Consider the following 26,662-nt stretch of genomic DNA (forward strand, 5'->3'; position numbering starts at 1 on the left):
GTTCGTGTCTGGGGAACTTCCGGGAGTCGCGGCTGGGGGACGCTGACGTGGAGGCAACCAAAGGACAGCAGGGAGTGTCAGGGCTCGGATTAACAGGTCGAAGCCGGAGATCTGAAGGATGCTAACCAAATTCGAGACCAAGAGTGCGCGGGTCAAAGGTAATGGAGATTAAAAGGGGAGAACGGAGGCTGGATGTCAGGGGCGGGCGCTGTCACCGGGGAAGAGAGAGAAGGTAGACTTAACGGGCTGAATTGGGCCCACCGTGCGAACCAGAGGAAGATGGGACCGAGGGAGGTTAGGCCTGGCGGGCGGTTCACCTGCAGTCCTGTCTTCTTTGGCGTGCCCTCGGGATTTGATTTTCCTGTAGTGGTTAGCGAACCGCAGGAGGTTCCTTAGCTTCGCTTCTCTTCCCCTCCTCTCCTGGGGCCTGTGCCGCGACTTTTATTCTGCTCCCAAGGCCCTGTGACCTGTTGGTTTTTTGATGATTGTGTTGTAGAGAGTGGCCCTGGGGATCGAGTCTCGACCTCTGCTATTCGTGTCCAACTCTAGGTTTTTCAGAGACGAGCACTGGCTACCTCTCTTAAGGAGGCCTTGGGCTGCACCGTATCAACATCCAGTGCCTCCATTGGGCTCTATTGCCTACCTGGAAACAGGACATTGTTAAGTCTCAGTTTGCACAGGTTGCCGGATAAAATAGAGGATGCCTAATTGGATTTGAATTTCAGATAAAAAGCGAATAACTTTTTAGTATTGTTCACTTTTTATCTGAAATTCAAATTTAACTGGGCATCTTTATTTTTATTTCCTGAATATGACAACTCTAAAACTTGTGCATCAGTGGATGGAGGTGGAGGACAAACAACTGAAATTGCAATAGTAGTCTCTTAGAATGTTAGAATGAGAAAGGCAGAGACTTGGGGAAAAGATTTGTATCTTGAATATTTAGTAATATAAAATAAAAAAATTTTTAAATGTAGCATAGTAAAGTGGTTAGAAATTTGCTGTTTGGAGTCAGGTGGGCTTGCTTTGGAATCCTGAAACATTCGGTAACGAACTGCACGATCTTGGGCAACTTAACATTTCTAAATCTATTTCCTCATCTGTAATATGTGAATAATTAACATTCTTTTATAGAGAGAATTGAAATGAGAAACTATATGAAAGGTGACTGGCGTAGACTCAATAGCTCAGAAACTGGATGCCATTATTAATGTAAGAATAGATTCTGAGCAAATTCTAAGTCTCTTGGGAATCTTGGTTATGAAGAAGAGTACCATTAAGAATTCCTGGATGGTTGAAATGGGTCTTTATAATCCTCGAGTTTCTCTTCTGCTCCTAATTTCTTATCGGGCAGTAGGGAAGGAAAGTCGGGGTGGGGGGGAGGATATCAAAATATTTGAGAGTAAATATCCATTAATGAGTGTTCCTGTATATAACGGGGGGGGGAATGAACAACCTAATGGAAAGTTTAGAAGAAGAAATTAAAATGTTCAATAAATAAATGAAAATACTCTTTATCTCACTAATAATGAAAGAAGTGGTCTTAGATTAGTAAAGCAAGCAAAACAACAAATAGGTGATAACATCCCATGTTGACCAATGTGTGCAAAATGGGTACCTTCAGAAACTTGGTGAGACTGTATGTTGATACAGTCTTTTTGCAATCAGATAGTATCTACCAAAATGTTAAATACACATACCCTATTCCTGAACAATCTCATTTCCAGTCTTTAGCCTAAATCAGTAATAATGCAAATAGGCTAGATTATGTGTGGAAGCATCTTCATTAGGTCCTATTTTCTGGTAGATAAAAGTTAGGAGAAAAAACTTAAATGCCCATGAGTAGAATAATTTTAAAATGTGGTGCATTTATACCTTGCAGTTATTAAAAAGAATGAGTCTACATTTATATGTACTTAAATGTAGTGAGATCCATTGTATATAGTTAAGTGAGGAAAGAAGTTTGCAGAACATTATAATGGTATCTCCATTTTCATAAAATGATATGGATTGCATTAAAAACCTGAAAGACTACAGTCCAAACTGTTAGCAGTTGTTACTTCTGTGGACTTCCATTTCCAGTCATGATGGAGTAAGAGAGACCAGGTTTATCTTCCCACCTTAAATACCTGCATAACTGAACAAAATGTGTGAAACAAAGGTTTTCAGACATTGGACAACAGGCAGTGCGAGAGTGATTCTTGAGAGAAGGGAAATAAACAAGATGAGTCCTATGATTGTTTTAGCTTACTACCTGGAGAGAGTTTCCAGGCTGCAGTACAGGGAGGGGGGAAGAGCCCCGTGGTCTCACTGAGGAGACAGAGTTTAGAGTTCAGGGAAGTCAAGACAGCTAGAAGTTGCTGGGCAAAATACTAGAGAAGAGGGAGCTGCACAGAGAACCGTAGAGTTCTGCAGGGGATCCTGTCAGGACTTTGAGTACTAATCTGCACATGCATGTGAAGAAATGACCCAAAGCCTGGGAAAGAACCACTAGAGAGGAGAAGGCAGAACAATCCCATATTGAGCTCACATACTGGCCAATACAGACCTCCTGATACTACAGGGCATGATATAGAGATTTCAAATGGGTATTGCTTTAATAGTGGTGCCAAATTAGACCTAAGCTAAAGGCTGCTATGGACCCATCCTAACAAAACTTAAAAAGCAAGCCTCAGAAGGACCAACTAATTCCAAGTAACTGCATCCTAAACCAAAGCCCAACGGTATCTAAAGAAATATAACAAAAAATCCAGCATGTTAATACCATAAAATTCACAATGTGTGGCATCCAGTCAATGAATGTATGAACCCAGGGTCAACCTAGCTGTCCTGTTTTCTTATCAGAGTTGGCAGGAGGTGACATCGTGGGGCTTATTTAGCTCATTGGATCATTGTCTGTTTTTTTTCCCCCAGGACTCAGTTTTCACCCCAAAAGACCCTGGATCCTGACCAGTTTACACAATGGGGTCATTCAGTTATGGGACTATCGGATGTGTACCCTCATTGACAAGTTTGATGAACATGATGGTAAGATAACAGTTTCTAGGAGGAAGCTAAAAGAGATATAAATACTTATTGTCTTCTGGAGTAGTTTCAACTTTCTTTAGGATTATAGAGCATGGGAGGGATAGAACTGGAAAATTCTGAATAAGAATCACCTTAGAGACTAGGAAGCATAACTCTCTTTAACGTGTATTGCCTGCCTTCTTCCCCAGGTCCAGTACGAGGCATTGACTTCCATAAGCAGCAGCCACTGTTTGTCTCTGGAGGAGATGACTATAAGATTAAGGTATAGAGGGTCTGTCATGACTGGGAGTAAAAGACAGGCAATGTGAAGTTTGGGAATTATGGAAGGGACTAAAAACCCAGACATCTCATTCATACAGAGCTCAGGCTTTTGACATTATCCAGAGCACTTATCCAGCAGACATTTATTGAATGCTTACTGTGTAGCAGGCACTGTTTTATATTTTTGGAATTCAAAAATAAATAAGAAATGGTTTCTGCTCTGAAGAGCTTTTGTTCTAATGGAGGAATTAAATATATAGCCAAATAATAGCATGTACAGTTTAGTGAGTAATACAATAGAGAGATAACCAAAGTGAAATAGGGAAGGACAATGTCGGTACAAAGACAAAAAGATATGACATAGCTGGATACATTTGAGAAACTATAATTAGTTTTGTGTGGATAAAATCTGGACAAAAGGTGAGAGAAGGAGCAGAAGATGAGAAGGGCCAGATTATGGAGTATCTCTTTGTAGTGCTCAGAAGTTTAGATGTTATCATACAAAAAACAATGAGTCATTAAAGGCGTTTAAGTAGAGGAGTGACATCAGATTCACATTTTTTTGAAAAGGTTACTTGAGTGGCAGTATAGAGAAAAGAGGCAGATACCAGTTAGGAGACTCTTACAAAAGTCCATGTGGGAAATGAACAGAGCATGAGCTTAGGCAGTAACATTAAAAATGGAGAGGAGATGGGGGACTTCCCTGGTGGCACAGTGGTTAAAACTCCACGTTCCCGATGCAGGGGGCCTGGGTTCCATCTCTGGTCAGGGAAGTAGATCCCACATGCATGCCACAACTAAGGAGCCCGTGTGCTACAACTAAGGAGCTGGTTAGCCACAACTAAGGAGCCTGTGAGCTGCAACTAAGGAGCCCGTGAGCTGTAACTAAGAAGCCTGCCGGTCGCAACTAAGGAGCCCACGTGCCGCAACTAAGACATGACACAACCAAATAAATAAATAAATAGGACTTCCCTGGTGGTGCAGTGGTTAAGAATCCGCCTGCCAATGCAGGGGACACAGGTTCGAGCCCTGGTCTGGGAAGATCCCACATGCCGCGGAGCAGCTAAACTCGTGTGCCACAACTACTGAGCCTGCGCTCTAGAGCCCACGAGCCACAATTACTGAGCCCGCGTGCCTAGAGCCTGTGCTCCACAACAAGAGAAGCCACTGCAATGAGAAGCCCATGCACCGCAACGAAGAGTAGCCCCCACTCACCACAACTAGAGGAAGCCCGCACGCAGCAGTGAAGACCCAACGCAGCCATAAAGAAATAAATGAATAAACAAACAAATAAATGGGAGAGGAGATGGTTGCATCTAACTGAACCAGAAAAATTTACTTCATGAAAAAAATAGTCTTCATAAGCTACCTCAGGGAGTTATAAATTATACAGAAGAACTTAGGTGACAGGCATGAAAAGTGACAGCTGCCTGTAGAGAAAAGAGGCATTAGAATTATAGGAAGGACAGTTCTTTCTGGTTTCTAGGTTTTAGGCACTGATCCCGGGGGCAGTTAGTGGAAGCTCAAATCACCTGGTAGGCCTCAAAAGCTCCTAAGGGTATCACTTCCTTGTAATATTTCTAGTAGAGTGATGACCATTAGGTATTAATAATGGTTAACTTGGGTTCCTTATGATCTGTTTAAGAGAAAGACTGAGTGACATTGAAGAAAAAATTGTTTTTCCCCAAATCATTAAATTTTTGAAAAGGAGTTATCTTTCATTTGTACAAAATATCCAGATCAGTAGAGCAAATCAGTAGAGACAGAAAGTTGATTAATGGTTGTCTGGAGTTTGGTGGGGGGTTGGGAGAAAATGAGGACTACTAATGGGTATAGTTTTCTTTTGGGGGTGATGAAATGTTCTAAAATTTATTGTGCTGATGGTTGAACAACTATGAATGTATTAAAAAAAACACTGAATTCTATACTTTAAATGGGTGAATTAGATGGGATTTGAGTTATATCTTAGAGCTGTTATTAAATGAAGAAATTAGCTAGCTGTTGGGTGTGTACTGCTATTATGCTGTGGTTTAAATTTATGTTTCTCTAATGAAAGTGGGATTGTCTCGAAAAGTTATGTTTATGGACCATAATATTGTTTGCTATACTCAGATAAATGTAATATTAGTGTAATCCTGATTTACAAAGAGAAAGACAGGAATTACAAATGGCCAAGGTCTAAAAACCCTATAGGTCTTTCAGAATTCACAGTGCTGGAATTTGATAGAGGACTATAAAGGAGTCAAGACAGTTTGAAGCTAGAAATATGAAAGTTTAAAATACTGAACTCTATAAGAGGAAAAAAAGCTAGTTACAGGGCTTCCCTGGTGGCGCAGTGGTTGAGAGTCCGCCTGCCGATGCAGGGGACACAGGTTTGTGCCCCGGTCCAGGAAGATCCCACATGCCGCGGAGCGGCTGGGCCCGTGAGCCATGGCCGCTGAGCCTGCGCGTCCGGAGCCTGTGCTCCGCAACGGGAGAGGCCACAACAGTGAGAGGCCCACATACCGCAAAAAAAAAAAAAAAAAGCTAGTTACAGAATAGTATTTATGGTATGATCTAATTTTTGTGTGAAACTCAAACTCCACTGTGTACATGTATATTTATTTATAGATGACTCAACAGATGAAGGTGAAGGTACTGGAATATTTTCACTTTTCATGTTATTTACCTTTTCTCATTTCTGCTGCACATACCTTTTGAGCATGTACTAAGTGTTAGCTGCTATGTTAGGTGCTAGGGGTATAGTGTTGAGCATGATGGACAAGGACCCCACCTTTAGGGAGCTTACATTCTTTTTTGGACAATCAGACTTAAGGGTTATTCAAATTTGTTACAGGAAATGGGATTACCTTTTGTGATTTATGAAAGAAAATTTAACAGTTTTTAAGTAAAAATAGGAAAGAATAGTAACAAGCTGGCCTAGATAAATTATAAACAAGCGTTAAATGTTATAGAAGGAAAAAAAGGCATCTGACCTCTTATTTTTACATTTTTGGGAGTTTTTCTGGATGGGAAGTGTGAGCTGTTGTACACTTATGGTCCTGGTTTCAGCGTCTTCCTCAATTGTGTCCATTGATGCCTGATACTTTGGTAGTTGGCTTAATTTCTTATCTGAATATGATGTTTTTCTGCTTAGCTCAGCCTAACTGAGCAATGCAGTATTTTCCATAGTGATGAGTTAAAATATGTTTGCATGATAGATGAGTACAGACCATGAATATATGGGCATCATTTGCCATCAAGTTAGGAGTCTAACAAAAGATGATGCTATATATTATATCATTGTTTCCTTTGCAGTCATATCCATCCTACTTTGTCTTATCCTGAGCTAAGGTGATAGGTAAGCACTAAGTAAGGGATCTGTATTCAAGCGAAGAACACAATAATGCAGTAGAAAGAAGAATTTCAAGTTGAGCCTTAGATAAGCATCTTGTCTTACGTTATCAAATACAGATGGTTTCTTACCAGAAAAAAAGAAAAACCTTTCCATAATTTTATCTTTAGGTTTCCCTAGCCTTGCCCTTTTTCCCTCCCCACATTTTGTTTAGCTGACTTATATTTTCATTCATGGTCTTTTCCCCTCAAACCTTAAACAAGATTCCCTATCAAGATTCTTACCTATTTAAAAATGACAAAATATAAATCCAAACTTGTTTATTGAGAAACCTGGGCCTTATAGAGGTGCAAGACCTTATGTCCTATTCCTTAGTTGAATTTTTCTCTTCGCAGGTTTGGAATTACAAGCTTCGGCGCTGTCTCTTCACATTGCTTGGGCACTTAGACTACATCCGCACTACGTTTTTTCATCATGTAAGTAGCCATTGTGGCTCTTGTTTTAGAGCATTCTTCAGTTTCCCTGTAGGAATCTTCTACTTGCTCCTCAAGCATCCATGCTTTGATAACAGAATTATGTTATTTGTTCTTCTAGGATCTGTGAGGTGTTGACCTTTCTGCTTTGTTTCCTTCTTCAAGAGGAAGCACTCAGGGTTATATTTGAATTTAATTTAATTGGATTCAGTGGGCTTTATGAGGAAGGCATTGATTCTCTGTAGGGAAAAGCAGAGATTTGATTTTAGGTTTGCTGAGCTAGCACACAAAAGTTTGCAGGCTAATCACATGTAGGGTATTATTAAATAGTGCGTCTAGAGGAAGGTCAAGGTAAGATGCCATTTTGATGAGTTAACAAATGTTTTGAAACGTTAACAATCCTGTGCTTTTATCCTAGGATTTTAGGGTCTGGTAGAGGCTATTCCTTTAGCCAAGCTTACTACCTTTCTTGATCTGTTAGGTATCACAGTAGACAGATACTGAGTTACAGATTAGAGACTCCCAACCTTTTAATCTAGTCCCAACCTGACTGGATTTCTCTATAATTATATGCTATTAGAATTCTACTATTCCTTGACTCTGAGTAAACTAAGTCTCTTGAATTAAGTAAGAAAGAATATAATGAAATAAGCAATAAATTCCTGGCTAATAATACTTTATTTCCTTTTTTAAAATTAAAAAAATTTTAGGATAGAATAGGAGACGATGAATGCTAAAATTATAGCTGAAACATTTGAGAATGAGGGCCATTCAATAAGATAATTTACTCAGAAGGAACTAATCGTCATTGCCATTCAGGGCTTGCTGAAGGCTCTTGCCTAGAACAAGTTGCCATTCAGCTGGAAAGTTATGAAAAGCTTATTTCCTTTTATTTATTTCCTTTTATTCAGTTTAATAAGTATATGTGTACCTTGTGCTTATTAAGTTCGTTGCTGAACACTGGAGATACAACTGTGACTAAGAAATACTTCCTTTTCTTAAAAAGCTTGAAGACTCTAAAAGGGCTGAATTGTTTTTACACGTTACTTTCTGCTTTGTTTACTGAGACTTGGGAATTTTTTGAGACTGGATGGTCTGACAGGGAGAAGTCAGACTTTAAAACAGTATTCCAGGGGCTTCCCTGGTGGTGCAGTGGTTAAGAATCTGCCTGCCAATACAGGGGATACGGGTTTGAGCCCTGGTCCGGGAAGATCCCACATGCCGTGGAGCAACTAAAGCCCATGTGCCACAACTACTGAGCCTGTGCTCTAGAGCCCGAGAGCCACAGCTACTGAAGCCTGCGTGCCTGGAGTCCATGCCCCGCAACAAGAGAAGCCACCATAATGAGAAGCCCGCGCACCACAAGGAAGACCCAACACAGCCAAAAATTTTTTAAAATAATAATAAATAAATAAATTTATTAAAAAACAAACAATATTATAATCTTAGGGTTAAAGAGAAGAAATCCTTTCACAAGATCTTAATTTACAAGATTATTTATAAATATAAATCATATATACATATGCACATATGTAAAAGTAAATGTAAATATGTTTTATACTGTTTGCCTCTGAGAACCTATTATGTCTGGCTTCCACTCTTAAACCTTATAGCTGAAAGTGCCAAAGCTGGGAAAAGCTGGTAGAATGGTAAGGAGGAATAGATAACTAGCCTGATAAGTCAAAATCGCTTAGAAACTAGCTGAGACGTTAGGCAACGGAATATTTCCTCCAAAGAGAGAAATGGGTTACAGCAGCCTGGAAGAACACATTTGTTTCATGTTCAAACCCTTTGTCTGGAATATTTTTCAGGAATATCCTTGGATTCTGAGTGCTTCAGATGATCAGACCATCCGAGTGTGGAACTGGCAATCTAGGACCTGTGTCTGGTAAAGCAGGAGACAGCTCAAAAAACTTTCATTTCCTAGTATTTTCATAATCAGCTTCTCTTCAGAATAATCATCTCCCTTCACTAATGGGTTATGTCCGCTGATTAATTACTGATTATATTTGTAAGACACTCTTGTGTATAAAATGATAAATACAGAAGCAATCTCATTAGTAATATATGAACCTGGATTTACTGGTCATTTCTTACCAGGCAAAGGAGGTCATATAGCTAGGCTTTTAGAACAAAATTTTTGGCTGGTTTTCAGTTCTGTTCCCGTGAAACCTGAGTCAAGATCTAGACTTCTGTCCTGCTTTGTATTTGGGTGTAGAGCTTTCCATAAGTATGTAAGGACCATTTAAAGTTATGGCCTTTAAGAGGGATACCCCACTAAAATCTAACATAGCTTCCAGTATGAATTACTAAGATTTCATTTATTTTAGTATTTAAATGCATCTTTAATCTGAGAGGAAAGCTGTACAGTTTCAGTTCTCCTGAAGTTAGTAATATGTAGATACTAAAACATTACAGGCAAGAAGAGAGCCACTCTTGGAACAGCTGACCTTGCTTATTATTATTAGTTCAGAATTGTTAGGATGACTTGCCTTTGCCTCCAAAAAAGTATAATTGGACCTGCATCTGCTCAATATGGAACATGGTATTTAGCATGTAGGAATCTGTAGATTCCTGCCTCTAATTTGGTATTGTCTTTCTTTTTTCCTCTTGCAGTGTGTTAACGGGGCACAATCATTATGTAATGTGTGCTCAGTTCCACCCCTCAGAAGACCTGGTTGTATCAGCCAGCCTGGACCAGACTGTGCGCGTTTGGGATATTTCTGGTGAGCTGCCCAAGTTCAGGGGACAACCTAGTGGTGTCTGGCGCAAAACTGCAATTGCTTAAAATAGTGAGGGTAGTTGGCTTAGAACAGGAAAACTTAGAATATTCTGTTCTCATGTAATAGTGTCTTTGATTTTGAGGGTATTAAATCTGCTTTGACGGTTCTTCGTGTTAGAGGTATTCTAAGAAAAGTGGCTGCTCTAGAAAATCCATTTTACGTTGAAGAAAATTTCACCTTTTAGTTCAGTTTTAGGGAGTATTTGATTAAGAATCGAGCTTTCCACTAAAATAAAAAAAATCTTTGACAAAAATAAATTTTGGGAGTAGATTAGTGCAGGGAAGCAGGGCTCTTGGATCCTGTGGCTTCATTTAGAAATAGGAAAATCCTTCTATTATATATCTTCTAGTGTAAGGAGCATGAGGGTTGGACGAGGGATTTTCACGTCCAGAAAACCTTTTAACTGGCAGACTTCTAGGATGAAAAATAACTTGTAGATTTTGGAGTGTTGTCATAATCCCTCCTTTCACAGTTTGTATACAGTGTCTTGATTTTGGGATAAGGATTTAAATTTTTAGTGCTTTATAGAGGAGAACTGAGAATTTAAATGCAGAGGAAGGACTGTACCTATGAGATTGACATGCTGGAAAAATGGAAGTGCTTTGTTGAGAAATGGAATAGGGAAATGAAATTCTAAACGCTATGGTTCTCTGCCCAGTTAAATTTACTTATCACTTCCTGAATTGTTTCTAGTTGTTTGTTGCCTTAGAAATTCTTAGAGATTGGATTCTCTGAAAGGTCCATGACTAGACCACAGAACACTGTTTTCATTCTGTAAAAGGAAGGACTCCTCATAGGTCCTTGCCTGGTTCTTTGTGGTAATAAAGAAAGTTGATAACTTTTCCCAACTCCCTTGTGGCATGATGGGCTGGGGCAGTATAATACTTGCTGTTTTAACAAGCAAGATAGACAATTTGGATTCCTGGGTGTAGCATTTGAAATGTTATAATAGCAGGTGTTTAAGATTCATGTAGTACAGAGACAAGCCAAGGGGAAGATGAGGACAGTTGGAAGTAGAACCTCTGCATCATGCTGTGTTTGCAGTTTCAAAGGTTCAGAATTAGAAGGGAATGGTATAAACAAGACTGTCTTGGAGATAGGGCAGTTGTCCTCTCTTCTGCTAGGGCTTTTGCCATTGCAGTTTTTCGTCAGACTGGCTAGGCTTTTTGAAGTACACCCAGATGTGACCAGCCATGCCAGCAGAAGGTGTTAGGTACAGGCACTGTGAGCCTGTGTCCTCTCCTCACTGCTAGTACCAGGGAGCTTACTCTTCACTCCCGCAGTAACCTAGCTATGGCTTTCCATGGTTTTTCACTGTGCACGCATTCAAAGCACCCTCTCTGTCTCAGGATATGGGAGCCTGATGGGGTTGGATCCCGGGTCATGCTGTTCCAGCTGATCAGGGGCAATTACTTAGAATAGCCTTTCCCAACTGGGGATCTGTGGGAGAATTATGTGCTACTCAAACACTTTGAGTGACTGTTTTCTCAGTTCTTCTAAGAATGGTATACAGGTAATGCCATTCTAGATCATAGAGAAGTTCATTTGTTACATGCATAGACTGGTGGTTTGGCCACTGGGGCTTAATTCTTTCATAGTGCATCAGGTTGGAGGGGCCTTATACTGCTCCACTCTTAAGAGTACTGTTTATGCCACCTGATTCTGGCAGAGCAGGTTCCCTGTGGCCTAGCTAAAGCAATTTGGGGCACTTAGGTGAATGGATTCTCTTTGGTCATCATGAAATGCCCAAGGCAAGAAATCCTTTTCTTCACTTTTGTAGGAAAACATATTTGCATCAGAATCAAAGGCCCTAAAATCAGAGAAGAGAGGGAGAGGGTCTGACCCCATTGGGTTTATGCTTGCTCTTGAATGTGTGAAGTGCATGGATTACTATATAATAACATTACAATTGCTATACCTAGCATATGTGATACTGAAATTTTATGCTAATGTTACTAATGTTAATTCTCTCTTTACCATTCTAAGTGTTTTTCTGTATTCACAACTCTCTTGATTTCCAGTAACCCTTTAACCAGAGTGGAAGGAGATGCTTTGGTATTTAACCAAGTGGAAGGAGCTTTTGGTTAGACTTACGCATTCTTTCCTTTTCTGGAAGTCAGCATACTCTTTTTAGCAGAGTTATTTTGCCTGGGTTCAAATAAATCTGAACACAGGAAGAGAAATTAGCAGTCAGCTCTGTTAGGAACCAGAGTTAATATTTCCAGTGTTTCCAGGAGGGAAAAAGTTAGTTCTGAGTCAGAGAACAAAAACCCTCAAATTTAGAGGACTGGTGAAAATTCTAATCTTTCTGAGTGACTCTCTTTGAAGGGGGACACTCTCTGAACTAAGTAAATAATAAGAAAACAGAGGTCTTAAAGGAAAACCTGTCTTCTTGATACCCCTCCCATTAGGATTAACCCACAGGGCTTAGCTTAACTTGATCTTTTGTATTAGCCTGGCAAAAAATATTTGCTTAAAAGGGAATATATTTACAACCTAGATTTAAAAGATAGGTTACTTTTTTAGCTTGAGCTTCCAGGTAAACTGACAGTGAAATTATTTTAATGTGCTTATACTTTTGCATGTCAAGCCCATATAATTCAGCCTTAATCTTTGAAATGACTACTAAAAAAGTATTAATTTGCTGCCAAATCCTGTCCTCATCCCTCTCTTTTTACTACTTCCCCTGGTTCCCACTGGGAAGTGTGCGTCAAACTGGTCCATTCTGAGTGTGTCCTCCCCTCCCTCTGGATCTGAGTAGCTGCTGTAGAAATTTTCCATCTGTCGTTCAGTCCTAGTGAGTAGCTTGTCGAAGGCTCAAATATTTCTTCTCTAAGTATCTTCACTGCCTGTCACTATTCATCTCTCTGTTTTTGCTCTTCCCCTTTTCCTGGATCATTACAAGCAAGTGCAACAAAGGCTTCCATTCTGTCATACAGCTTTCCTTTTAATGTGTTTGTTGAAGCTTATTGGAGGTGAAGTTCCTCGCAGCTGTCTGTCTTTGTATCTTCCTTTGAATCTGTTTCCTGCACCAGACTCATTAAAAAGTTGACAGATCCCATTAAAGGGATAAATGAAATAAGTGAAAGGAGACATCCCTATGATGATGTATTTTTGAAACCTTAGGAGAATGAATTTTTTTTAAAGCATTGGTTTTATTTCTTTCTACCTGTTGGCTAAATGCTTATCATGGACAGAGTACAAGATAATTAAAACTGTCATGTCCTTTTAGGCACTTGCTTCTCTAATGCTGATGTTTAGGTGCCATTGTACTAGAAGAGATACATTGTCATTTTAAAACAATGGAGATAAATACAATCATTGAACTTAAGTTTTTGTATTTTCTTACAGGTGCCAAAATTTAGGCTTAAAACTATGTAGGTTTTATTTTAAGTGATAGCTTTTATTTCCCCCCTATTACAGATATTTGTTCTTTTTACTTTATAAGTGCCAGGTAGTTTCATCTTCCTCTCCCCCCACCCCCAAATACTCCAAAAGATAGGATTTTAGTCCCAATCCTATTTTCTCTCTGTAAGCTGGTATAATTATCCCTGCTTGCCTACCTCGAAGCGTCGTTACCCAGATCAGCTTTGAAAACACAAAGTGCTTTTCACCTGTAAGGTAGTAGTGTTACTGTAATTTTGGTTCTGACTATAGCACAAAATATCAAATTTTAAAGACAGGTTGTGGTTGAGCCATAAATGTGGGCCCTATACAAATAAGACTCTCCTTATCTTTTTTGTTTTGTTTCGTCTGGTTTCTTCCTATCCTTCTATCTATCTATTTATTTTTGGCTGCGTTGGGTCTTTGTTGCTGTGTGTGGGCTTTCTCTAGTTGCAGCAAGTGGGGGCTACTCTTCGTTGCAGTGCACGGGCTTCTCATTGCAGTGGCTTCTCATTGCAGGGCACGGGCTCTAGGCGCACGGGCTTCAGTAGTTGTGGCACACGGGCTCAGTAGTTGTGGCACATGGGCTTAGTTGCTCCGCAGCATGTGGGATCCTCCTGGACCAGGGATCAAACCTGTGTCCCCTGCATTGGCAGGCGGATTCTTTTTTTTACTTTTAATTTTCTTTTAACATCTTTATGGAGTATAATTACTTTACAATGTTGTGTTAGTTTCTACTGTATAACAAAGTGAATCTGTTATATGTATACATATAGGCAGACGGATTCTTAACTACTACACCACCAGGGAAGTCCTTTTCTGTTGTTTTTGAATTATGGGCTGATTTCTCCCTTTAGTCTCCAAAAGTTTTAATAGCAAGATACATATATTCAGATCTATAACCAGTCTTTTGAGCAAGTGTTTAAAGGGATATGACAGTTTTAATAATTTTTGTCCCACGCTCAAGAGTCAAGAAGAAGATATGAGTACACTTTTTGCACAATTTGTAGTTTTACAGTATCATCCACCAAATAAGCTGTTTTATATTTGATAGTTTTAGTTTCCTTAACTCCTTTGGAACTTCCTCATGAGTTGCCTAGAAGCTTCTAGTTTGAGAAACACTGAGCTGCGTCCTCCCCAAATGACTTTTCTTTTAAAATTTTTTGAGATGATAGAAGAAAAGTTGCTATAGATTTCATGAAGTTGAAAGTAGAAATTGAATGTTTACCATTTGAGACCAAATTTCAAGAATATTGAAGAATGGAAATGGGTGTTATCTCAAGTAGACAGCTCTTGAGATGAGGTTTGTTGAAGAAATTAGCTATGTCAGAAGTTTGGATTGTCCTCCTCTGGGAAGAAGTCCTAGTAATGGGTCTGTTAAGGGAGGAGAAGAGAAGATAGTGAATGTACTTCACTATTTTGAACAGGTTTTTTTTGTTTGTTTTTTGTTTGTTTGTTTTGGCTGCACCGCACGGCACGTAGGATCTTAGTTCCCCAATCAGGGATTGAACCCGTGCCCCCTGCAGTGGGAACGTGGAGTCTTAACCACTGGACCTCCAGGGAAGTCCCTCGAACGGTTTTAGAAAGAGATAGATAGAAGCTCTTGCATCTTTCTTTAGTCTCTCTAAATTTCTTTTTCCCTTCTTTTTCCTTAATGTTAGTCTATCACTGTACCTTTCTGCATTTCTGTCACTGTGCTCTTTTTGGTAACATTATGTTTACATTTTTCATCCCTCTCCTTACCCCTTCAAAGGTCTAAGGAAAAAAAACTTGTCTCCTGGTGCAGTGGAGTCGGATGTGAGAGGAATAACTGGGGTTGATCTGTTTGGAACTACGGATGCAGTGGTGAAGCATGTACTGGAGGTACTTATCTCTCAGGGAAACAGTGACAATATGCCGTTCATTTATTCATTCCTTCAACAAAGACTTATGCAGGGTTTACTGAGTGCCAGGCACTGTTTGAGGCACTGAAAATAGAATAGTGGGTGAGCCAACAGAGAAATGAAGCTTATGTGCTACCTGAGGGAGAGTCATGTTACCTTATAAACATGAAAGCTGGCATAAGCTCCATCACCATCCCAAAGCAGAGCCCATTGTCAAGCCTCTTGAAGGGGAAGGGGAGGATAGTTCATCAAAGTTATTGAGAACCAACCATGTGTAAATAACTTGCATGCATGGTGGGAAAATAGAAAAGCATAAGGGAAACAAACTAGATTTTAAAAAATAATCCTTACAGCTATCTACTGGTAGAGATATTATTAACCTCATTTTGCAGATGAAAAAATTGAGATTTACGGAAATTAAGTGGTTTACCAAAGTCTACACAAGTCTACTAAGTTGAAGAACTAGGCTTTGAACTTGGATCTGTCTGACTCCAAACCAAGCTGCTTTTCACCACAGAATGGTACCTCTCAAAAATACTGCTAATTCGAAACTACCTTATCTGTGATTCTGTTATGATACAGAGTATAAACTTACAAATAGGGTAAAAGATATCTTAAAATCAGCAGTTCTTAAACTTTTTGGTCTGAGGACCTTTTTATACACTTAAAAGTTATTTAGGACCCCGGAGAGTTTTTGTTTATGTGCATATCTCAATTTTTATCATATTTGAAATTAAAACCAAGAACTCTTAAAACATGGACTATATAAGGATAAAGTCTTTTAGCCACCAAAGCAGTGACATCATCACATGTCATGTAACCTCTGGAAAACTCTGCAGTCATGAGAGAATAAGAGTGAAAGGGGCAAATAATGTTTTGGTGTTATTACGAAAATCGTTTTAGACCCTGCAGATTTCCTGAAAGGTTCTTGGAGCTCATCTAAGAGTTTCTTGAGCACACTTTGAGAATTTCTTCATTAAGTTATAAAATTGGCTTTATTCTTGAGATGCTAATAACTAGTTGGAGAAATAAAATATAAGTAGACAAGTAACAAAACAAGGTAGCATATCCCAAATGCAAATGAAGCTGAATTTGGGAGTAGAAGGATTTGGGAATTCCCATGAGAATTTGGGAATAATATTAGATAGATTGATATAGTAATTCTCATGGTCAGATCTTAGAGCAGCAGTCCCTTGAGTCTTTTCACATGAAGAGTAAAAATCAGAGACATCGTTTATAACCACTAGCATGGTCCATTGGTTTGCTTTGAGTAACAGATATAAAGAAGAACGACTTTTTTAGTTTAGAAGAACCACCTTTTTTGTACAGGGTCATGATCGTGGAGTTAACTGGGCTGCCTTCCACCCCACTATGCCCCTCATTGTATCTGGGGCAGATGACCGTCAAGTGAAGATCTGGCGCATGAACGGTGAGTGAACCAGTGACAGTATCACCATACCTAAAATATTGGCTGCTGGCCAGCAAGGTGAAGTAGCCAGGTTTTCCAGACTTAGTGACCCATTTTCCTACCTTAGGTTGTTAAGCTAATCCTGGGAGCATGACAATTGCCTTATTCCCTTTTTTTCCTTTGATGGCATCCTGATTTTGAGGAGTGTGAACATAATTAAAAATAAGAATTCATTTATTCAACAAATATTTATTGAGTACCTACTTTGTACTAACCATTGTTCAGGGTTCTGAAGATAACAGTGATGACTGAACCAGATAACATTCCTGCCCCATGAAGAGTCCATTTATTCTATATTGGCAGCTAGTGACAGAGCAGGGTAAGGAGATAAAGAATGACAGAGAAGAGGTGTTATAATTGATAAGAGGGTGAGAATGAAATAACAAAGAAATATGTAAAGATTCAGAGTCTTAAATGAAGAAAATTGCCCTATTTGAAAGGAGTTGGTAACTTAACATTTTGTAGTAATACCTAGCATTTGGTTAGAGGATGTCATAATTTGAAATCCCAAACTTAAAGTAGTAGGGAGTTGTAGTGACCTAATTCTTCTTTGTCCTTCAGAATCAAAGGCATGGGAAGTTGATACCTGCCGGGGCCATTACAACAATGTATCTTGTGCTGTCTTCCACCCTCGCCAAGAGTTGATCCTCAGCAATTCTGAAGACAAGAGTATCAGAGTCTGGGACATGTCTAAGCGGTAAGGGGGTTACAATGGTGTGTGACCAAACCCAGGGGAAAGCTCCTTTCTCTCTCTTACTCTCTCTTTTTAAAAATTAGATTAGAATACTTTTTGTTTCTCATCATCCTCAGCATGTAGAAAAATCAAATAACATATTATGAAAACGTGAAAGGACCTAGTGTTAGCCAACATTTACAAATCTTCCATGAAATAGAAATTTCTGTGTATGTTCTTTTTCTCCTCTAAATTTAAGCAGGTTCTTCTGTAGCTACAGAAATAAGAAATATTAAATGAAAACAGTACAGTAGAAAATTATGATGAGTGGGGCGAGTTGTAATATCAAAATAGTAGAGTCAGTTTGAAGTCCTCTTTTGTTTTTTTTTTGTTTTTTTTTTTCTTTGGTCATGCTGCACGTGGCATGTGGGATCTTAATTCCCAGACCAGGAATCAAACCCAAATCCCCTGCACTGGAAGTTTGGAATCTTAACCACTGGACCACCAGGGAAGTCCCTGAAGTCTTCTTTCTGTTCCTTGGTAGAATTTATCATGACTGTCTTTATTTAGAATATGCAGTTCACTGTCCTTGATTTAGCTTTTTAATCAGTGTGCTGGCCTACCACTTAATACTCTTGTATGTGATAGGCTGAAGTTTCCTTGGAAATTAATATTTTTCTTTGTGTACCTTTTACTTTCCTAGGACTGGGGTTCAGACCTTCCGCAGGGACCATGATCGTTTCTGGGTCCTAGCTGCCCACCCTAACCTTAACCTCTTTGCAGCAGGTAAAGGCCATTTCTTCTTTTTTCCTTTGGTTCAAAGTTTATAAGACTTGAGAGTGATTCTCCATTAGCTTTGTCTCCAGCAAGTACATAGTAGGATGACAAGGAAAAATAGAAGTCTCAGAGCCACCTAGTTGAAGGTTTTCTCCTTTTTAACTCCCTTACCTTCTTGGTATAGTGTTCTTTATCCACCAAAATTCATTTAATAATAAAGCCCATTCTCTCCCTTTTTTTTTTTCTTTTGGCCATGCCGCATGGCTTGTGGGATCTTAGTTCCCCAGCCAGGGATTGAACCTGGGCCCTTGGCGGTGAGAGCACTGAGTCCTAACCACTGGACCTCCAGGGAATTCACCTAAAGCCCATTCTCTTTGATTAGTTCCTAGGAGACTTAGAGGCTAATACTGGACACTTGAGGTTCCTAGACTGAGGAGCTAGAAGCTGAGTTTTATTCATTCGTTTAGCAAATACATACTGAGTATCAGCCCTAGTCTGGGTGCTGGTATTCTAGCAGTGCATAAAACAATGTCTCTTACTTTATAGAACTTATTTTGAGTTATAATTAACTTAAAATATTTTATTAGTTTCACAACATAGTGATTTGATTTTTTTTTTCTTAATTTTATTTTTTTGTCTTTGGCTGTGTTGGGTCTTCGTTGCTGCACACAGGCTTTCTCTAGTTGCGACAAGTGGGGGCTGCTCTTCATCGTGGTGCGTGGGCTTCTCATTGCAGTGGCATCTCTTGTCGCGGAGCACAGGCTGTAGGCGCATGGACTTCAATAGTTGTGGCTAACGGACTCTAGAGTACGGGCTCAGTAGTTGGGGCTCACGGGCTTAGTTGCTCCACGATATGTGGGATCTTCCCGGACCAGGGCTCGAACCCGTGTCCCCTGCATTGGCAGGCAGATTCTTAACACTGTGCCACCAGGAAAGCCTGATTTGATATTTTTATACATAACGATCACTACAATAAGACCAGGCCACAACGGTGAGAGGCCCGCGTACCACCAAAAAAAAAAAAAAGTCTGTTTCTATTTTGTTTTGTTTGTACATTTGTTTTTGTGTTTTTTTGGCGGTACACGGGCCTCTCACCGTTGTGGCCTCTCCTGTTGCGGAGCACAGGCTCCGGACGCGCAGGCTCAGTGGCCATGGCTCATGGGCCCAGCCGCTCTGCGGCATGTGGGATCTTCCCGGACCGGGGCACGAACCCATGTCCCCTGCATCAGCAGGCGGACTCTCAACCACTGCGCCACCAGGGAAGCCCTGTACATTTGTTTTTCAAATTCCACATATGAGTGAAATCATACAGTAATTATTTTTCTCTGACTTATTTTGCTTAGCATAATACCCTCCATGTCCATCCATGCTGTTGCAAATGCAAGATTTCATTCTTTTTTATGGCTGAGTAATATTTCATTGTATATGTATACCACATCTTCTCTATCCATTCATCTATTGATGGACACTTAGGTTACTTCCATATCTTGGCTGTTGTAAGTAGTGCTTCAAAGAACATTGGGGTACATATATCTTTTTTTTTTTTTTTTTGCGGTACGCGGGCCTCTCACTGTTGTGGCCTCTCCCGTTGTAGAGCACAGGCTCCCGACGCGCAGGCTTAGCGGCCATGGCTCACGGGCCTAGCTGCACCGCGGCATGTGGGATCTTCCCAGACCGGGGCACGAACCCGTGTCCCCTGCATCGGCAGGCGGACTCTCAACCACTGCGCCACCAGGGAAGCCCCATATATCTTTTTGAATTAGTGTTTTTGTTTTCTTTTGATAAATACCCAGGAGTGGAATTGCTGGATCATATATGGTAGTTCTATTTTTAATTTTTTTGAAGAACCTCCATATTGTTTTCCAAAGTGGCTACAACAATTTAAATTCCCACTAACGGTGCACAAGGGTTCCCTTTTCTCCAAAGCCATGTCAACACTTGTTTCTTGTCTTTTTTTTTGTGGTACGTGGGCCTCTCACTGTTGTGGCCTCTCCCGTTGCAGAGCGCAGGCTCAGCAGCCATGGCTCAGGGGCCCAGCCGCTCCGCGGCATGTGGGATCTTCCCGGACCAGGGCACGAACCCGTGTCCCCTGCATCGGCAGGCGGACTCTCAACCACTGCGCCACCAGGGAAGCCCTGTTTCTTGTCTTTTTGATAATAGCCATTCTGTTAGATGTGAGGTGGTATCTCATGGTTTTGATTTGCATTACTCTGATGATTAGTGATGAGAACCTTTTCATGTGCCTGTTGGCTATCTATATGTCTTCTTTGAAAAAATATCTATTCAGGTATTCTGCTTATTTTTAAATTGGCTTATTTGATTTTTGATATTGAGTTGTATGAGTTCTTTATGATTGGGTTTTTTTTTTTTTGGCCACACCACACTGCATGTGGGATCTTAGTTCTCTGACCAGGGATCGAACCTGGGCCCCCTGCAGTGGAAGTGTGGAGTCTTAACCACTGGACTGCCAGAGAAGTCCCAGTTGTATGAGTTCTTCACATTTTGGATATCAACCCCTTATCAGATATATTGTTTGCAAATATCTTCTCTCATTCAGTAGGTTGCCTTTTTGTTTTGTTGGTGGTTTCCTTTGCTGTACAAAAGCTTTTTAGTTTGATGTAGTCCCATGTGTTTATTTTCGTTTCCCTTGCCTGAGGAGACATATCCAAAAAAATATTGCTAAGACTGATGTCAAAGAGGTTACTGCCTACACTTTCTTCTAGGAGTTTTATGGTTTTAGGTCTTACATTTAAGTCTTTAATCCATTTTGCATTTATTTTTGTACATGGTTTAAGAAAGTGGTTCAGTTTGATTCTTTTATATGTAGCTATCCAGTTTTCCCAGCACCATTTATTGAAGAGACTGCCTTTTCCCTATTGTATATTTTTGCCTCTTTTGTCATAGATTAATTGACCATGTGAGCATGAATTTATTTCTGGGCTCTCTATTCTGTTCCATTGATCTATGTGTCTGTTTTCGTGCCAGTATCATACTGTTTTGATTACTATAGATTTCTAATATAGTTTCCAGTCTGGGAGCATACCACCTCCAGTTTTGTTCTTCTTTCTAAAGAATGCCATGGTGATTTGGCAACTTTTGTGGTTCCATACAAATCTTAGGAGTATTTGTCTCGTTCTATGAAAAATACCATTGGTATTTTGATAGGGATTGCACTGAATCTGTAGGTTGCTTTGGGTAATATGGACATTTTAACAATATTGATTCTTCCAATCCATGAGCATGGTATATCTTTCCATTTATTTGTGTCATCTTCAATTTCTTTCATCAGTGTCTTATAGTTTTCAGAATACAGGTCTTTTACCTCCTTGGTTAAATTTATTCCTAGGTTTTTTATTCTTTTTTGATGCAATTGTAAATGGGATTTTTTTCTTCATTTCTCTTTCTGATATTCCAACAGATTTCTGTATATTAATTTTGTTTCCTCCAATTTTACTGAATTAATTTATTAGTTCTAATAGTTTTTTTGTGGAATCCTTTGGGCTTTCTATATAGTATTGTCATCTGCAAATAGTGACAGTTTTATTTCTTCCTTTGCAATTTAGATACCTTTTCATTTTCTTGCCTAATTACTGTGGCTAAGACTTCCAATACTATGTTGAATAGAAGTGACGAGAGTGGGTATCATTTTCTTTTTCCTGATCCTAGTGGAAAAACTTTCAGCTTTTCACCATTGAGTATGATGTTAGCTGTGTGTTTGTCACACAGGGCCTTTATTATGTTGAGGTATTTTCCCTCTATACCCACTTTGCTAAGAGTTTTTATCATAAATGGATGTTAAATTTTGTCAAATGCTTTTTCTACATCTATCGACATGATCATATGATTTTTACCCTTCATTTTGTTAATGTGGTGTATCACATTGATTTATGGATGTTAAACCATCCTTGCATCCCTGGAATGAATTGTGCTTGACCATGGTGTATTATCCTTTTAATGTATCATTGTACTTGGTTTGCTAATATTTTGTTAAGGATTTTTGCATCTATGCTTATCAGGGATATTGGCCTATAATTTTTGGTTTCTTAATCTTTGCCTGGTTTTGGTATCAAGGTAGTGCTGTCCTCATTAAATGAGTTTGGAAGTGTTTTTTCCTCTTCAATTTTTGGAATAATTCAAAAAGGATAGATATTAACTCTTCTTTAAATGTTGATAGAATTTACCTTTGAAGCCATCTGGACCTGGAGTTTTGTTCTTTGGGAGTTTGTTGATTACTGATTCAGTTTTGTTAGTAATTGATCTATTCAGGTTTTCTGTTTCTACATGACTCAGTCTTGGAAGATTGTATGTTTCTAGGAATTTATCCATTTAGGTTGTCTAATTTGTTGGCATATCATTGTTTGTAGTATTCTCTTACAATCAGTCCTTTGTATATCTGTGCTGTCAGTTGTAATTTCTCCTCTTTCATTTCTGATTTTATTAGAGCTCTCTTTTTTTTTTAATGAGTCTGGCTAAAAGTTTGTAGATTTTATCTTTCAAAGAACCAACTCTTAGTTTCATTGTATTTTCTATTGTTTTTTTAGTCTCTATTTCATTTATTTCTGCTCTAATCTTTATCATTTCTTCCTTATACTCACTGAGCTTTGCTTGTTCTTCATTTTTTCTTTTTTTTTTTTTAATGCGGTACACGGGCCTCTCACTGTTGTGGCCTCTCCCGTTGTGGAGCACAGGCTCCGGACGCGCAGGCTCAGTGGCCATGGCTCACGGGCCCAGCTGCTCCACGGCATGTGGGATCTTCCCGGACCAGGGCACGAACCCGTGTCCCCTGCATCGGCAGGCGGACTCTCAACCACTGCACCACCAGGGAAGCCCTGTTTTTTTTTTTAAATCTACTTTTAGATTGCTTGAGATTTTTCTTGTTTCTTGGGGTAGGACTGTATCACTATGAACTTCCTCTTAGAACTGCTTTTGCTATGTCCCATAGATGTTGAACACTTGTGTTTCCATTTTCATTTGTCTTCAGGTATTTTTGATTTCCTCTTTGATTTCTTTGTTGACTCATTTGTTGTTTAGTAGCATGTTGTTTAGTCTCCACATGTTTGTGTTTTTTCTAGTTTTCTTGTAGTTGATTTCTAGTTTCATACTGTTTTGGTGAAAAAAGCACTTGAAATTATTTCAGTCTTAAATTTATCAAGCCATGTTTTGTAGCCTAGCATGAGACCTGTCCTGGAGTATGTTCAATATGCACTTGAAAATAATGTATTTTGCCGCTTTTGGATGGACTGTTCTCTCTCTATTAATTCTATCTGGTCTAATGTGTCATTTAAGGCCAGTGTTTCCTTGTTGATATGATCTGTCCATTGATGTAAGTAGGGTGTAATGTCCCCTAGTATTATTGTGTTATTGTCAATTTTTCCCTTTATTTCTATTAATATTTGCTTTATATATTTAGGTACTCCTATGGTGGGTGTATAAATGTTTGCAAATGTTATATTCTCTTGTTGGATTGACCCCTTTATCATTATGTAATGCCCTTCTTTGCCTTTTGATATGATCTTTGTTTTAAAGTTTATTTTGTCTGATATGAGTAATGTCCTAGCTTTCTTTTCTTTCACATTTGCATGAAATATCTTTTTCCATCCCTTCACTTTCAGTCTATGTGTATCTTTAGATCTGACTTGAGTTTCTTGTAGGCAGCATATAGATAGGTCTTATTTTTTTAATCCATTCAGCCACTGTAAGTCTTTTGGTTGGTGCATTTAGTCCATTTACCTTTAAAGTAATTTTTGATAGGTATGTGCTTTTTGACATTTTGTTAATTTTTTTCTGGTTGTTTTTGTAGTTCTTCTCTGTTCCTGTCTTGTTCTCTTGGTTTCTTCCCTTGTGGTTTGATGGATTCCTTTAGTGTTACATTTGGATTTGTTTCTCTTTATTTGTTGTCTATCCATTGTAAGTTTTTGTTTGTGGTTCCCATGAATTTCATAAATATTGAACTGTGTATATATATTTGTCTATTTTAAGCTGATAGTCACTTAAGTTCAAAGGCATTGTAAAAGCACTACATTTTTACATGTACCCCATTTTATGTATTTTATTTCATAGTTTATATCTCTATTTTGTGTATACCTTAACTATTTTTTGTAATTATAGTTGATTATACTGCACTTGACCCTTTAACAACATGGAAGTTAGGGACACTGACCCTCTGTGCAGTCTAAAATGTGCATATAAGTTTACAGTTGACTCTCTGTACCTGTGGTTCCATATCTGCAGATTCAACCAGCAGTGGACTGTGTAGTATTATTGTACATATTTAGTGAAAGAGAACTGTAAGTGGACCAGTGCAGTTAAGATCCATGTTGTTTAAGGGTCAACTGTTCTCTGGTCTTTTAACTTTCATACTAGCTTTTTAAGTGGCTGATCCACTGCCTTTACTATGTATTTGCTTTTATCAGTGAGATTTTTCCTTTGATGTATTTTCTTTTTTTTTTAATCTTATAAAATTTTTTTTAAATTTATTTTTTGCTGTGTTGAGTCTTCATTGCTGCACATGGGCTTTCTCTAGTTGCGGTGAGTGGGGGCTACCCTTCGTTGCGGTACATGGGCTGCTCATTTCGGTGGCTTCTCGTTGTGAAGCATGGGCTCTAGGTGTGCGGGCTTCAGTAGTTGTGGCACATGGGCTCAGTGATTGTGGCTCGCTGGCTCTAGAGCGTGGGCTCAGTAGTTGTGGCACACGGGCTTAGTTGCTCTGCAGCATGTGGGATCTTCCTGGACCAGGGCTTGAACCCGTGTCCCCTGCATTGGCAGGCGGATTCTTAACCACTGCACTACCAGGGAAGTCCCTCATATATTTTCTTATTTCTAGTTGTTGCCTTTTCTTTTCTGCTTAAAGGAGACCTTGACATTTCATGTAAGGCTGGTTTAGTAGTGAACTCTTTTAGTTTATGCTTGTCGGAGAGACTCTTTCTCCTTCAATTCTGAATGATAACCTTGCTGGATAGATGCTAAGTGGTAAGTCTTTTCCTCTCAGCATTTTAATGTATCCTGCCATTCCTTTCTGACCTGTAAAGTTTCTGCTGAAAAATCAGCTGAGAGTCTTATGGGGTTTTCCTTGTATGTGATTAGTTGTTTTTCTCTTGCTGCCTTTAACACATTATTGACCAGAGATGTATTAATACATCTTTCGTTACCTGAATGTTATTGACTGGAGACGTATCAATACGTTTTTAGAGAGTGATACAATTAACATCACCATGCAAAGTTGTTAGAGCTTAAAATTGATCAAGCGTTCATTATACAACTTGTCGATACCATTTGCATTTTGCTCCATTAGGTTTTTGTTCCAACCTTGTGTATATTATAAACACAAGTTTGTTACCATAAAATTTTCAAAAATGATGCATCGCAAGATTTTGAGTGAAGAAGAATTTTTCGGTGAATTTTACGCAGATACTTTCTCTGATTGTCCAAGTGACATATATACTAGTGTCTCAGAAGATGATGGTTCTTCAGAATATAGTTCTGATTCAGACAATGTGAATGTTAGACCAACAAAAAGACAAAAAAACTTAGTGATTGATTCTGATATGGAAAGTGAAAATGAAACTCATGGTGCTGGAGAATGCTCCCTTGCTTCTGCAGAAGAGTGGATTGCAGACAACATTTCATAAAAATTAGAAGACTTTACAGGTGTGTCAGGTGTAACTATTGAATGTAATAATTTGCAAAGTGTTAGTGAAATAACAGAATTAATTTTTGGTAACAACTTTTTTGAGTTGGTTGCTTCTCAAACAAACTGATATCACCAACAGAATGAAAAAGCATATAAAAAGTATGATAAGGCTTTAAAATGGACTGATGTAACCAATAGTGACATGAAGAAGTTTCTTGGATTAATAATTTTTTAAGAGGTATGAAGCTTCCTTTATTTATTTTTTGAATTTTATTTTATTTTATTTTTTTATACAGCTGGTTCTTATTAGTTATATATTTTATACATATTAGTGTATATATGTCAATCCCAATCTCCCAATTCATCCCACCACCGCTCCATCCAGCCACTTTCCCCCATTGGTGTCCATACGTTTGTTCTCTACATCTGTGTCTCTATTTCTGCCTTGCAAACCGGTTCATCTGTACTATTTTTCTAGATTCCACATATATGCGTTCATGTATGATATTTTTCTCCTTCTGACCTATTTCACTCTGTATGACAGTCTCTAGGTCCATCCACGTCTCTACAAATGACCCAATTTCATTCCTTTTTATGGCTGAGTAATATTCCATTGTGTATATGTACCACATCTTCTTTATCCACTCGTCTGTCAATGGGCGTTTAGGTTGCTTCCATGGATTAATAATTTTGATGGGACAAATAAGAAAGTCATACTGGAAAGAATATTGGCCGACTGATCCCTTACTTGAAACACCTATCTTGCCAAAGATTATGACGAGAAGAAGGTTCGAAAAAATAATGATGTTTCTTCACTTTAACAATAACTCAGAAACTCCACTTCCTGCAGACAGAGGTTCAAAAGTTAAACCTCTTTTGGATTATTTTCTACAAAAATTTCCATCGATCTGTATACCCAAACAAGAGCTATCGCTTGATGAGGCAGTGATAAAGTGGAGAGGACGACTC

The 26,662-nt window shown here is 39.0% G+C and overlaps 1 protein-coding gene across 2 annotated transcripts in view; it reads left to right on the forward strand.

Annotated features, from left to right (window-relative positions):
• COPA (COPI coat complex subunit alpha) overlaps nucleotides 1–26,662 on the forward strand; it is a 50,553-nt gene continuing 23,891 nt past the window's right edge. For both annotated transcript variants that reach the window (XM_030842203.3, XM_030842204.3), the window contains exons 1-10: nucleotides 1–158; nucleotides 2,914–3,027; nucleotides 3,216–3,289; nucleotides 7,018–7,098; nucleotides 8,907–8,983; nucleotides 9,712–9,821; nucleotides 15,016–15,125; nucleotides 16,475–16,574; nucleotides 17,175–17,310; nucleotides 17,990–18,072. In XM_030842203.3, coding sequence (XP_030698063.2) covers nucleotides 119–158; nucleotides 2,914–3,027; nucleotides 3,216–3,289; nucleotides 7,018–7,098; nucleotides 8,907–8,983; nucleotides 9,712–9,821; nucleotides 15,016–15,125; nucleotides 16,475–16,574; nucleotides 17,175–17,310; nucleotides 17,990–18,072 — 925 coding nt within the window. In that variant the 5' untranslated portion in view covers nucleotides 1–118. The remainder of the gene's footprint in view (nucleotides 159–2,913; nucleotides 3,028–3,215; nucleotides 3,290–7,017; nucleotides 7,099–8,906; nucleotides 8,984–9,711; nucleotides 9,822–15,015; nucleotides 15,126–16,474; nucleotides 16,575–17,174; nucleotides 17,311–17,989; nucleotides 18,073–26,662) is intronic.

This window comes from Globicephala melas, chromosome 1 (genome assembly GCF_963455315.2).
Source record: "Globicephala melas chromosome 1, mGloMel1.2, whole genome shotgun sequence".
In the NCBI taxonomy this organism is placed as follows: domain Eukaryota; kingdom Metazoa; phylum Chordata; class Mammalia; order Artiodactyla; family Delphinidae; genus Globicephala; species Globicephala melas.